Source organism: Rhipicephalus microplus, chromosome 1 (genome assembly GCF_043290135.1).
Source record: "Rhipicephalus microplus isolate Deutch F79 chromosome 1, USDA_Rmic, whole genome shotgun sequence".
In the NCBI taxonomy this organism is placed as follows: domain Eukaryota; kingdom Metazoa; phylum Arthropoda; class Arachnida; order Ixodida; family Ixodidae; genus Rhipicephalus; species Rhipicephalus microplus.
In genome coordinates this window covers 258,344,398-258,357,918 of record NC_134700.1, presented here as the reverse complement: position 1 = coordinate 258,357,918, position 13,521 = coordinate 258,344,398, and the positions used below count along the sequence as shown (strand labels likewise).

Here is a 13,521-nt window from a genome sequence, read left to right as displayed (position 1 = left end):
GAATATTTTGACGACATGCGAGCCTTCTAACTTTTCCTGCAGTTTTTTGCCCATTTTTGCCAATAGAAGATCACTGAGTAGAGGTAGAAGGACACAGCGACGCTGTACAAACAGAGAGATGAAAGCACCCGAGTCATTGTCGAGGCCGCGCAGATGGCACGCGAACAGGTGCCTTGTGTTAGCAAGCCTTCCGTGGCTTTGTCCGAGAAGGAACGCAGGTTCCTCGAAGGTTTCGGTGCGGGCAGGTAGTTATATTATCTTTACCTTTCTGTTTCGTTTTCTTCTAGATTTTTCTTTGCTGTTTTTCAGTGCCTTTGTTTTTGTTTTTTTTTCTTACTCATGTTCTGCTCCTTGTGCCATATGGTTTTTATCACATGGTTACTGTCTCCTCTATATATTTTCGTGCTCTGCGCAATAAACTCAGTTGGAAGTTAGCGCTCGTGTCCTTCTTGTCTCTGTGTCGTCGTTTTGTTCTCGCGCTATAACTATCGTCATGCCATACCAACTAGCCCTAGCTGCCACACTTCTAATTTACCGTCAAACCCAGTTTTAGGCACACGGCAGGCCCAACGCGTCTTGGTGGCTTTCAGCTGCCGTCACCAGTAGCGAACACAAAACTCGTAGGCTCTGAAAGGCCTACCGGCGGCCCTGTTGCCGTTCTTTAGCGTATGATCTGTCACTTGCAACTTGAAGCAGCCGTGTGGCTTCAGTATCGCCCCATAACGTGCCAAGATAACCGACGCAACATACAAAACACGCCGCAACGCGCATTGGCCACTTCGGCTTGGCTTAAATTGGATTGAATCTCCGTGCAATAGTACGCTCGATGCTTAAGAGATGGCGCCAAATGGCGCGCGCTATCATCATCAGTGGCTGGAACGAGCAGACATTATTGCGGCAGTTTTCGGGGTTGCGATAATTACTGGAGTGAGTGAGTAAAAACTTTATTGAACATGTCCGGCGTCATTGAGCGGGGTGGGGCTACAAGCACCCCGGCCTAGGTGACGGCCTCGAGTCCTTGGACCCGGGCGGCATCCTGGGCTTGCCGGACGGCCCACAGTTGATCAGCAAGGTCGTGGCTGAGCAGAGCCGCCTCCCATCGCGCCTCGCGGTTCGAGACTGCCATGTCTGCCGGGTTCGTAGGGGACTGCTGCGCGTTACCGGTACACTTCCACAGCATGTGCTGCAGCGTCGCTCTGGCTCCGCACGCCTTACACGCGTCGGACGTATAAATGCCTGGGTAGCAGAGGCGAAGGATCACCGGATTCGGGTACGTGTGTGTCTGTAGTTGTCTCCAGGCAACCTGCTGCTTCTTGTTTAGTTTGGCGTGGGGTGGTGGATATTTGCATCTGTTCAGTCTGTAGTGTTGCGTGATGTCTCTGAAAGTGGTCATGCGATCCCCCCACGTTCATTCCCGCATCGCTGTCGAAGTGTGCGAGACATCGGGACTGTCGGCAGTCGTCGCAGCTCGGCGTGTAAGTCCTCGAGCCGCGGCGTGGGCAGTCGCGTTGCCCGCAAGCGGAGGGTCCGTGTGGGCGGGGGTCCATACGAGGAAACTGTCGTTTTTGCGGCAGATGTTGCGTTCGTGAATTTGGAGAATGCGGGCCGCTTCGCGGGAGATCCGGCCGCTGGCGCAGTTGCGTATCGCCGCCTGCGAGTCGCCTATTATCACCTCGGCGTCCGTGGTGGCTATCGCGAGGGCTATGGCAGCTTCTTCGGCCGCCTCCGTCTCTTCCGTGCCTATCATCGCACTCGTGACGCAGGTTCCTACATGATCCGTGATCGCGACCGCGAAGCCGCGGTGGCAGTCGTAAAGGGCCGCGTCCACGTAAACTGTGTCTTTGCTATTGCCGAATTTCTTTTCAAGGTCTTGGGCGCGCCTGTTGCGCCGACCGATGTGATGTGTCGGGTGCATGTTTTTAGGCAACGGCATAACGACGATGCGCTCGCGAATACGTCTGGGTATCCCGACCTTTTCGCCGCGCTGCGTATGGTAGTTGATACCCAGTGTCTCGAGGATGTGTCGACCAGTTCTGGTCTTCGCCAGACGTTCGTACTGGGCGATGTTGTGTGCTTCGATTATCTCATCTAGAGTATTGTGCAACCCCAGCTCTAGAAATTTATCCGTGCTGGTATTGGCCGGTAATCCGATTGCGCGTTTGTACGCCTTGCGGATGAGACAATCTAGTTTGGTGCGTTCAGTCGCCTGCCACTTGAGGTAGGAGGCGACGTACGTTATATGGTTCATAGCGAAAGCATGCACCAGGCGAATGGTGTTGCTTTCCTTCATTCCGCTATGCCGATTTGTTATTCGTTTCAGCAACCGGATTGTTTCATTGACCGCGCCCTCTAGTCTGCGAACGGTTTCGCCGTTGTGGCCGTTGGCGGACAGCCGCAAGCCCAGTACCCTAATGGTGTTAACTTGTGGGATGACAGCGCCGTCTGATGTGCGTACATTAATTTCTCTATATGCGCACTCGAATGCGGAATCGGCGTTCTTGGGTTTACGGCCCCTGCGCGATGGTCTATAGAGCAGGAGCTCCGATTTAGCTGCGGAACATTCGAGGCCAGTGTCGCGAAGGTAGTCCTGCACCACGTCGACGGCTTCCTGCAGCGTTTGCTCTACGTGGCCGTCATTTCCCTCGGCAACCCAGAGGGTGATATCATCGGCGTACAAGCTATGGTGGAGGCCCTCTATCTCAGCGAGTTTTCGTGGTAATCCGACAAGCACGAGGTTAAAGAGCATGGGCGAGATTACGGAGCCCTGCGGCGTGCCCGTACAACCCATGTATATGTCCTGCGATTCTAGTTCGCCGATCGCTAATCGGGCCCGGCGGCCCGTAAGAAAATCCCGTACGTAGTGGTACGTTCTCTCGCCAAGTCCCAACGCTCGTATACTTTCAAGTATCGCAGCATGGCTAACGTTGTCGAACGCCTTTTTGAGGTCGAGCCCGAGTATCGCTTTGGTGGATCGTGTGGGATTGTCTACGATATCGTGCTTGAGTTGAAGCATAACGTCCTGTGTGGAAAGGTTACGACGGAACCCCAGCATCGTGTGTGGGAGCATGTTTCGGTCCTCGAGGTAGTTGGTAAGGCGAGCGAGAACCACATGTTCCATGACCTTACCAACGCAGGACGTCAGGGATATCGGTCGAAGGTTGTCAATCTGTACTCGTTTGCCCGGTTTGGGGATCATAATTATGCGCGCCGTTTTCCACGAGTTCGGTATAGCGCCCGAATTCCAGCACTCGTTCATGTAAGCCGTCAGTTGTTCTATCGACTCATCGTCCAAGTTACGTAGCGCTTTGTTGGTTATCCCGTCCGGGCCTGGCGCCGACTTTGTGTTGAGCCTGTGCAGCACCGCCCTCACCTCTGCAACGCTGAAGTCCTCGTCTAGCTCCGCGTTACCCTCACCCTCCCAGGCGTATGCCGAGTGCGCGAGGGGGCTACGTGACTGAAAGTAACGGCTTCGCACGTCATCTAGAAAGTCCGCGTGGGTGCCTTTGTAGTCGTGCAGTGTTGGGACTCCGGGTCCTGCCGGTCTCGTTTTCGGTAGCTGGCCCCGTCGCAGGATCCATCGTCCAACAATTCAGCGAGAAAGAAGCGCCCGAACGAACAACAGAGATTTATTTACATGTGGAGAAGTGGTCAAGTGACCCAAAGAGAGAAGAGTGCGTGCGATACAAAACGTCTTCGGCATTTTATAGCGCCACGTTGTTGACACTGGGTGTCTTGTCCGCATCGTCAGCCAATACGGTGTCGCCGGCACCTCGGCCACGAGGGAGGGAAAAACACCTCTCACAACACAAGGAGTGGCACAACCCAACACCATATATGGTCCCGGCGCCCCAAAATGTTACCAAATATGGTCACGAACGCACAGCAGACCCCGTAGCTCTCCCGGCGAGGAGGAACCCGAATGGGGAGGTGGGGGTGGCCGCCACCGCGGGTCACGAACCGGTTCTCCCCCAAACACTTCCTGCTTGGCTCCCCAGGGCCGATCGTAACAGCAGCAACTTGTTAAGCTTATGTGCGTGCGATGTTTTCGTCTCCTCTGGATCCAAGAGGTGCCGGAGGAGATGCCACGTCTTGGCCCGTCCCAGCTGGTTCTCCATCCCATTGCAGATCTCTTCCCATTGAGTTTTGCATACCTGTAACGCGTGCTCTTCCATGTCCCTGCTTAGCCGTGCTATGCGTCTGCGCAGCGTTCGATTGTGGCGTTGACGCTTCCACCTGTCTTGCAGGCTGCGCTTGGCTTCCCACATGTGTAGGAGTTTGCTGTCTACCACTTCGAGCTGGGCTTCTGGCGGAACCTCCCGCGTCGCCGTTTCTAAATCCCCCTTGAGCGTCGCAGTCCAGCTATCTATATCCTCAATAGCCGCATTGCCACGATTCTGCTCTTTCCGGACTTTGCGAAACGCGTCCCAATCCACCAGCCGGTGGTTCTTGCCCTTGGTACCTTCCCGATGAACGCGGTGGTGAGGTTCAGCGTCGACCTGGATCTCGATCACTGAGTGATCGCTACCCAGGTCCTCCTGTGTATTGTGCCATCGCGCGCTAGCAACGTTCTTGGTAAATGTGAGGTCGGGTGAGGTGTCTGCACATACGCTGTTACCCCTGCGCGTGGGCGCGGAAGGGTCTGTGATGAGCTCGAGGCCCTCATTCTGCGCATCGTCCCAAAGGCGCTTACCTTTTGGCGTTTCGTAGCCGTACCCCCACGCCGCGTGGGGCGCGTTGAAGTCGCCCGCGATGAGCAAGGGCCCGTCGGCAGCTGCCTCGCGTGCCTCTCGCAGTAACGTGCTAAAGCGGTGTCTGGCTTTGGGTCTGCTATACACGTTCAGCACAAACAGGCTGGGGCCGCGCCCTTTCGTCGGAATGAGCTCTATGAATACATGCGGTATGCTAACGTTCATAAGTTCGCGTTGCGCCACGGTGAGGTTGCGTCGCACTAGCGTTGCAGCGGCCGGTGGGTCTCCCGCGGTCACAGCTTCGTCTATAGATTTGTACCCCGCCAGCTTGACCGGGTCATTGGTTTCCTGCAATAGTATTACGTCCGGTCGTTGCCGGCTACGTAAGAATTGTTGGAGAAGCGCCCGTTTCCTCCTGTACCCCCTGCAGTTCCACTGCCAGATAGTGAACGTGTTTCGTGTGTTATGCTGTTGTGGGCGTTGTGTTTGTGTGGTTTCGTGTCGAGCCATGGTGACTGTACGTGTTATGGTTTGCCGTCCGGCTGATCCTGCGCCTCTTCGTCGGGTAACGGCCTAAAGTACGGTTTCCCAGTCGTTCGTACTGGGCGACCCACTGCGGCCGGAAGTCGCATTTCGATATTGTCTATGCGCGTTTGCAGCGTCGCGACCATTTTTGTGAGCTGAGATATTGCAATGCTCAACTGTTCGGTTTGTGCAGTTTGCTGAGCGATTGCGTTGTTAAGTTGCGCGGTTTGCTGCGCGTGTTGGGTCATCATCGCGTCTACCTTGTCGTCGAGTCTATCGACTCGTTCGCGGAGTTTCTCCTCGCGTTTCTGCGATTTGACGTCGAATTGTTCCGGGTCAAGTGCCTTACGTTTGGTGGGTGCGGGGTGCGCGTCTCGAGCCTCCATGACTTCCTCCACTCTCTCGGCTGTACTAGCAGCCGCGTCGGCTGCGACGGATTTAATTGGAGGAGGAGGAGGAAAGGGAACTGTCGGGGCCTCCCCCTTCAACGTGGCAATTTCGTTTCTTAACCTTGAATTTTCCTGCTTTAGTTCTTGAATTAATGATTCGAATTGATCCAATCGTTTCTGCACTAGACTTTCTGGGTCGCTGTTGCGTTTGTAAGCAGAGCTGCCGCGTCTGTCTACATCTGGGTTTCTATCAATGGCAGTCTCGGTTCGCGTTAGCGGTGCGCTGGGCGCGCGTCCGGAGGCGACGTCCACCCACCTCAATTTATGGGGGTCAACCTCTCCTCCGCCTTTGGCTGCCGCTGTGTGGTTGGCTCGGGCCGTCGACGTGCTGCGAGGCTTCGCTGAACGGGGTCGGGAGACGCTGCGAGAGCGGGCTCGAGAACGAGTACGGGAGCGAGTGCGGCTCCGCGCGCGGGTCTCCCTCGAGGCCGATCGACTGTTGCCGCGACGTCGTCTCGGTGCGTGGCGTCGTCCGTAGCCCTCCTCCCCGTCGTTGACGGTGCTGCTCCTGCTGTAAGCAGCCTCAGCCTCTTCGCGCATTCTGCGTTCCCACTGTCGGCGCTTGACTAGGTAGGGCGTCTTGTACTTAGCTTTGCACTTGCGGTCTCCGGTGAGGTGACCCTTTCCGCACAGTTGGCACACCGGCTCGCACCGATGATCGTCGGGCGGATTACCGCATCCGCACCCACGGCACTTCTTGTCGTTCGGGTTGGGGCACACGTCGGCCCTGTGTCCCAGACGACCACACTCGTAGCACATATCGATATGTTTCTTGTAAAGAGTGCACCTTATCACCATCCCGCCGTAGTTCACGTAACGAGGCACGTAGTAGCCGTCGAAAAGGATTATCACGTTGGTCGTGTTTCCCATGCGCTTGGCATGCAGGACGTTCGGGTTGCGGTGGTTAACCAGACTTCTCAGGACGTCCGCCGGCTTTTCGTCTAGCGATATGCCCCTGATGAGGCCTTTGGACGTGTTCTCCGGAGCCGCTCTGTATGCACTCGCTTCGAACTCACGGTCGCCAATTCGCAGCTTGCAAATGCCTCCATATCGTCTAGCACGATCTTCTGACGGCGTGCTTACCACAATAACGTTTTGTCGCTCATTGAGACAGACGCTGTCTTCCTCGGCTACCTCGCGCCCCACCCCTGCAGCGTTGCGTATGCAGCAGTGGACGCGGTCCTTCTGGTAGTGGGATACGTTGAAGCCGTCCCGGGGTCGCACGATGATCTTGTAGTCATCCGTTGGCAGGTTGGGCATTCGGCTCGTCATGGTGATTTTCCGCACGTACTGCGTCGCTTTCTGTATAAACGCCGCCTTCTCAGTAGACGCTGGCGTTGCTTGCTGGTTCTTCGCCGGGTCGGCGTCTCCACCCGCCTTCTTGGTGTTTCGTTTGATCTCGCACCATCCCTGCTCTTTTCCGAACTCTGTCGGCGATATCTCCTCCCCTTCGACTTGCACGAATTCCATTTCGGGCGCCGGTGCAGCGGATGGGGCACCCGCTTGCTCCGACGACTTGTCAGGCCTACCGTGCCTTGTCTACTGGCTTGACTGTCGTGCCAGCGTGGCGGTACGGGCAATCTTCGAAAAGTGACCGAAACACGGGCTCACCTGCACAAATAGTATCGGGAGAGACCGCAGGACTTTCGCAGTCACTTGGGAATACTCTGAACTGAATGGCTGGAAAGAAATCGCCGAAAACCATAGAAAATCTGCGGAGCCGATGCGACGCGCGTCCGCACACCGTGGCCCCCTAGCGGCCAAATCATAATTACTGGAGGAAAAAATTTTTTCGTATTTTTCTAGGGCGATGTGGGGGGTGCGAGAATTATGCGAGAGCGAGGATTATGTGAGTAAATACGGTAGTATTTGTGACAGAAATAAAATCATATGGTAAAGTTGAGCACCACAATTTGGAAGTAACCACAGTCCCATATAACTGTTGCCAAATAAGCCATAGATAATCGGTATGAGATAAAATCAATCCTACTCATTTTCACATTTCATCCCACAAACCTGTGTGTCTAGCTAAAAAAAAAAAAGCCGAATGAGTTATATATGGCCAATATGATAGTTCTCTTTGCATAAATGCGACCAGAGCCGATCATGCTGATGCTGCACACTAAAGCTGCACACGGGGACGATAATACACAGTGTTTTCAGTTTATTTAGGACTTCCTACGAGTCGGTGAAACAGCAAAAGTTTGTCATTCTCATTCCCTCAGTGCCCTTTCAGAGCAAGTTTGGAGCAACATTTCTCTTTTGAAGCAGTTGGAAACAATCGGACCACCACTTCCATCACTGTTAGTATTTAAATATCCCGCCCCCTCAAAGGGCAATGCACTTCACATTTGCTAATCATAAAATATGTAGGCACCGATTTGATTGATATGTGGGGTTTAACGTCCCAAAACCACCATGAAAGACGCCGTAGTGGAGGGCTCCGGAAATTTCGACCACCTGGGGTTTTTTAACGTGCACCCAAATCTGAGCACACGGGAATATGTAGGCACTAGTAGGCACTGTTGAAATTCGTGATGTCACAGCAATTGGTGCGAGAACTTTTATGTAGCATCACCACCCGCAATTTTTCTCGTTTACAAAGTGTCTTTTTCCAGCAAGTGAGGCTATTTTGCGATTGTGAAAGAGTAATAGTATGAAGAAAATCATTTATCTTTTTAGTGTCCCTTTAAAGCTACTTTGACAATGAAAACATGCACGGCAATTATATTTATATATATCTCCTTCATCATGTGCACATACAGCATAGGGTGAATGAGTTTGTGCAATGAAAAGCCATGCAGACATGTATGTACAAAGAGTGTTGGCATGGGAAACATTTATTAACAATCTCTGCTTTTATGTAACAAAAAACAAGCAACTCTGTCATCGGCAATATAAACACAAGAGTGCAAATAAAAAATGGCGCAGCTTTCACTTCCACTCAGTTGCACGCTAGTACAGGTTCTTCTTCAAATGAGCAATTTCATTATTCACTGTAAAAAACAAATATCCTTTGCATAAAATGTAATACAAAAGCCGAATTAAGCATCAGGGATCATATGCCAGCACAGTGTTGCTACATGACACAAGTGAAAGAATTCTAAGCATACAGCATCTCACACTGCATGGTACGACGCCAGTGTTGTTTTATTCTGGTTTTGTGATAAAAAAACATCATGCTTTTCATGCTTCACCAATAGGTGAACCCTCATGCAAAATTCTGTTGTGCTTAAAGAGCCCATAAACCACCTAAAGGTAGAAATTTGCTTGTGGTGTTGCAGTTTTGCAGGAGTCTACTGCAAATGCTGGCGGAGCTACGTGCGTTTTCTCGCCTCGCTCTCTTCCTTCGCTAGACTGCGTTCGTTGACTCCTCTATCCAGCTCTCCGAGCACCTTTCATCAGAATCTGAGGAGGACATGAAAGGAGCACGCAGATCTGCTACCAAAAAACAGGCTTTCGTTCAGCTAGAAACAGCGTGCATTGCTCGCGATGTCACCTATAATGGTACAGGTGATGTTATGACTGTTGTTGATAAAAGAAGACATGAAGAGCAGCACGCCAAGCTTCTATTGGTGGTTTAGGGGCCATTTAAAGCAATGAGCCTAAATTCATGCCTGAAGTGCTAGGAGAATTTATCATGCCAAAACTGAAATCATGTCAAACTGAAGATGATAAATAAAAGAAACGTCAATACCTCAAAAAGCAGAGCAATATTAAACACGCGCACATTTTTATCTGGTGTTAAGCCATATGCTCTTCGACCGCTAAAAAATGTTGAATGTTCATGAATATCTCAGCCAGGCAATCTGGACTTTTTACACATTCACGTGGAGATAAGAAGGAACTTTGCAAAAATGAAAAAAATTGCTTGAACAAGCAATTTGTCATTACAGAGTTTGAATCGAGTATGGAAATAAAGTGCGCACTCACTACTGTTTACAGTATTACAGCTAAAACAAAACTAACTGGACAAGCACATAAATTAAAAGATATTTTGAACAGCAATGAATTTGTGCGCTTTTTTCTTTTGTTCCCCGATAAAAAATCTGCACAGGCCGCAATAAACATTCAAATGCAATAGCTACTTTCACTTCATTACCAGTACAAAATAAAAAACGAAAATGATTTCTCTTATTCAATTTAGCTTATACTGAAAGAAGAGACTAAAAAGCTAGCAGGCTGCTTTAGCATGGTTCGAAATTAACACCAATTGAAAACATTTCATTATGAAAAAAAAAAGCACCCGTGTCCCTTTGCACACTTCCAATCAATTACACATTATCATTCAGGTCATTCCTAGAGCCGTAGCCACAAACATTAGCAAGTTCACTGTAAATACAAAGCATGCCACTCAACCACTAACCCTAAAGCTCAGAAATACATTCTGTTAGTCATGCACCAAAATATGAATTGATAAAAATGAGATGAACATAGCCTAAACAGACAAGCAACCTGTGTCAGTAAACTTGTTAAACGTTTTGCCCACATCAACTACAGCAGGAACATCTTTATACCCATTCTTCCTGAGCTGTAAAAAAAAAAGGACAAGAAAAATGCTGCGACATTTTTTTGCACAAAACTGTATCAAACAGTGTACATAATGCCAAAGCTGGCAGAATTTGTTACTCTTTGCATTTTTTTTTTACACACAGACCACTCTCATTTGTTTTGTTGTTGTTTTTCCTTCATAATTTTGGGGGGAGAAAAATTGGTTGAAGAGCGAGAGTGAAAGTGAGGGCAGCAGAATGATGGCAGTTTATCAGGCCTGGTGAGTGTTTGGGGCATTGTGGGTGCTCGTACTGTTCAGGTTAGGTGAGGCGAAGAGAGCAGTCTGCACTGTACCACCCCCAATGGACTGGTTGCCTCCTTCCAAGTAAGTCTTCAGCTGCTGCATCGTCTCCACATCTACTTGGCCCATAAGCTCCTCAAAGTTGTGCTCGCCGAGCGACTCACGCAAGCTGCGCATCTGAGAGCACAGGTAGTCCCGAAGGGCCACTGTGTGTACTGGGTCCTGCCTGGACAGCTGGAGAAGAGCATCCCAGAAAACGAAAGGGCCATTAAAACATTTATGGCCTAAATTAAAGCATTTGAGGCCTTGGAAATTGTTACAACTGCTAACATAACGATACGCTCACAGTATAATGGAGAACAAGGTATGAACTGCAAGTCATCGCACTTTATTTAGCCTCAAAATAGTTCACAAACTTGTCTTGCTTCTAGCGTGTCGTCAAGTTCCAGTCATCCTCAATATCACTGAAGCTTTTCAAATAAGCGAATTCAGCTCCTTCGATCCCAACAACGTTGGTTGACGTGGAACGACGATGCAAGCTTTGAAGCGCGACAAAATGTTGGTTAGTGGCGGCAGCGAAGGCGGTGGCACATTTATTAGTACACTTCCGTGGCAACGCCAGCCATGATCTCAGCATCGATGCAGTCAGAAAGAGCTACGTCGTCAATTGCACCGACGAAGTCTCTCACTGTCCGAGATGATGCCTGGAAACGCTGCTAAGTTGAAGAATTCAATGAGGCACTGCATGCCGTTGTCGGCTGTCATGATGCACCATAAGTCGTCACCTAGCCCACAAGAAAATTTTACGACGGTGCTTTTCTTGACGTCACCTCCAAGTGCCAGTCATGATTTTTATCGCTACACGCAGGTCAATGTCCAGTTCAACTACCGAATGAGGATTTATCAGGAACGAGGCAAGAAGTACACAACTCCATAAAGTGCAAAAGACAACGTCGAGTTCCCACCCTCGACATGGTGGCTATGGTATCGATGTCTCTAGTGGCTTTGTAGCTGGCAGCCACTGCTTCCAGCTGTTTAGATTTGAAAAGCTATAAAAAATGTAGCCTCCCAAACATGCGTTTTAAAATTGAGAACACTAGAAAAATGTACCATGAGGTTGCACATCTCAAAGGCCACGCTTTTCGGGCTTGCATGCCATTGTGCGCTAACAAACAAGGAAAGGAATGCGAACATTGCAATGAGATCACCTGGTCACTTTGCATTCTCATTTTGGTGTCCTCAGCAATCAGTATTTTTGAAAAACACTATGCCAGCACGTTAGGACCTGCACATCTCGCATCAAGCATACCGGTGCACTCGCAAGTGCAGCGCATCGAATCAGATCAGTTTTTTTTTGTTTTGTAGAAATTTACTAATGCTAACTTTCAATTTATTACTATTAAAAAACACCTTCCTTGTTCTATAAATTTGAACTCTAACTATAGAATCAATAATTTTATGCAGCAGCAGAAAATTGTTGATAGAGTATTCCGAAAATGCCCATTTTCCAGTGAACAGGAAAGCGTTAAGTGAAATTTAGTGATAACAAGGTCAATCATGCATAATGTTCTAATGACAGAGTTCGGCATCATCTAAAAATGTGTTACCTCTATTTTTCGGCGGTCGTGCTCACTTTCTTCTTCATTTGGTGGAATGGGTTCACTGTCCACGATAACTAGAGAACTGAGGAAAGAAAAAAAAAAGGCAAAATAAGAACATGACCCATCAGAAGCTCTAAGGTAAAAATACTGAGCTGATTGCTGGTCTGCATGATTATACTTAAAATTGCAAATCAATTAAGAAGGAATGAATAATAGCGGAAAATGGCTCTGAGTTTATTTGAAACACTTTTTACTTCTTAATATGCTTCAGAGAAATGCAGTTCTGCTGTTACTCTCTACTGAACAAAACTGTGCAACAACCGGACACGTTTAGAAAATGCAGCCCCTGTTCTTAATGTAGCTTTCTGTATTTAACACCAAAGAAACAATGAAAGACATAAAAAGGAAAGGTGGACAACTATGTACACCATTTGTTCATATATATAAAGTACTGAATAAACAAAAATTTGATACAAATTGCTCGTGTCTTTTTTTTTTTTTGTTCACTACTAAGTCGAACTCTGCCATCAAAAAACAGTTATTGCGTGGTGCTATGACTTCATCTTGCAAACATTTCAGCAGTGGTGAACACAAGTGCATACTCACTCCACTTGTGCTCCCAAATTGTCGGATTTCGTGACATCATTCAACACTTCCACAATGGCCAGAAGAATTCCACATATCCGTTCGTACACGGCACTGGACAAGCAAAGGCACAAGAAAAAGGTGCACCGTTAAGGGGGGACGTGGGTTCTAAACTTTTTTTAAATTTTTTGCTCAATCTTAACCAAACTTCACTACCTAAGCTAGTTTTTCCTGCTGGTTTCAAATCTCTAATTTGCTTCTTAATATTTCATGTGGTTTAGAAAATATAAAGGTCTGAATCTTAATGAATTGCATACTTCTTATGGGACATCTTGGCAATTTATTGTTGCTATATCCAAAAAGTGAATGCATAATCCCAATGCTGGAGACTTGCTGTTGGGGGTGATGCTATTTTTATCCATTTGAAGGCATTTTATAAGCAAGAAAATGGACGAACACTCATGGTCACTATATTACAATAAATTTCTCTCACTAAAATCTTCATTGGTAATTTTTGAAGTGATGCTAGAGACATAGAAATAGCATCACCCCCTAGATCATGTCAAGACGAATAAAATGATACCAACTTTGTCGCATTCACTCAAGTTTAACATAGGAAAAACCCCCGTAAGGCCGAGTGCAATGTGTAAAAACATCAAACTGAGAAAAACTCGTTTGAAGTTTCTAGCAACTTTAACTTTTGCTAAAGTGAAGCTACAGTGATATTAATGACATCATTCTGTAGCTCTATATTATAGGATAAATGGCCATCCTAAATTTCACTGTACCCACCCAGAATACTGCTCACAGCTTGTTCTAGAACTATAAAATAGTCATTGACTCAGCATGAGAATTATTATTTTTTTTACTTTGTGGTCGTT

General features: G+C 48.6%; 1 protein-coding gene and 1 long non-coding RNA gene across 2 annotated transcripts in view; one reads left to right on the top strand and one right to left on the bottom strand.

Annotated features, from left to right (window-relative positions):
- LOC142814653 (uncharacterized) overlaps window positions 1-13,521 on the top strand; it is a 41,743-nt gene that overhangs the window by 6,128 nt on the left and 22,094 nt on the right. The gene's annotated exons all lie outside the window — the stretch shown is intronic.
- Window positions 10,117-13,521, bottom strand: part of Impbeta11 (importin beta11) — an 80,850-nt gene continuing 77,445 nt past the window's right edge. Inside the window, exons 24-26 of the mRNA XM_075893763.1 lie at window positions 12,662-12,754; window positions 12,062-12,137; window positions 10,117-10,688 (exon numbers count right to left, since the gene is read on the bottom strand). Coding sequence (XP_075749878.1) covers window positions 10,425-10,688; window positions 12,062-12,137; window positions 12,662-12,754 — 433 coding nt within the window. The 3' untranslated portion in view covers window positions 10,117-10,424. The remainder of the gene's footprint in view (window positions 10,689-12,061; window positions 12,138-12,661; window positions 12,755-13,521) is intronic.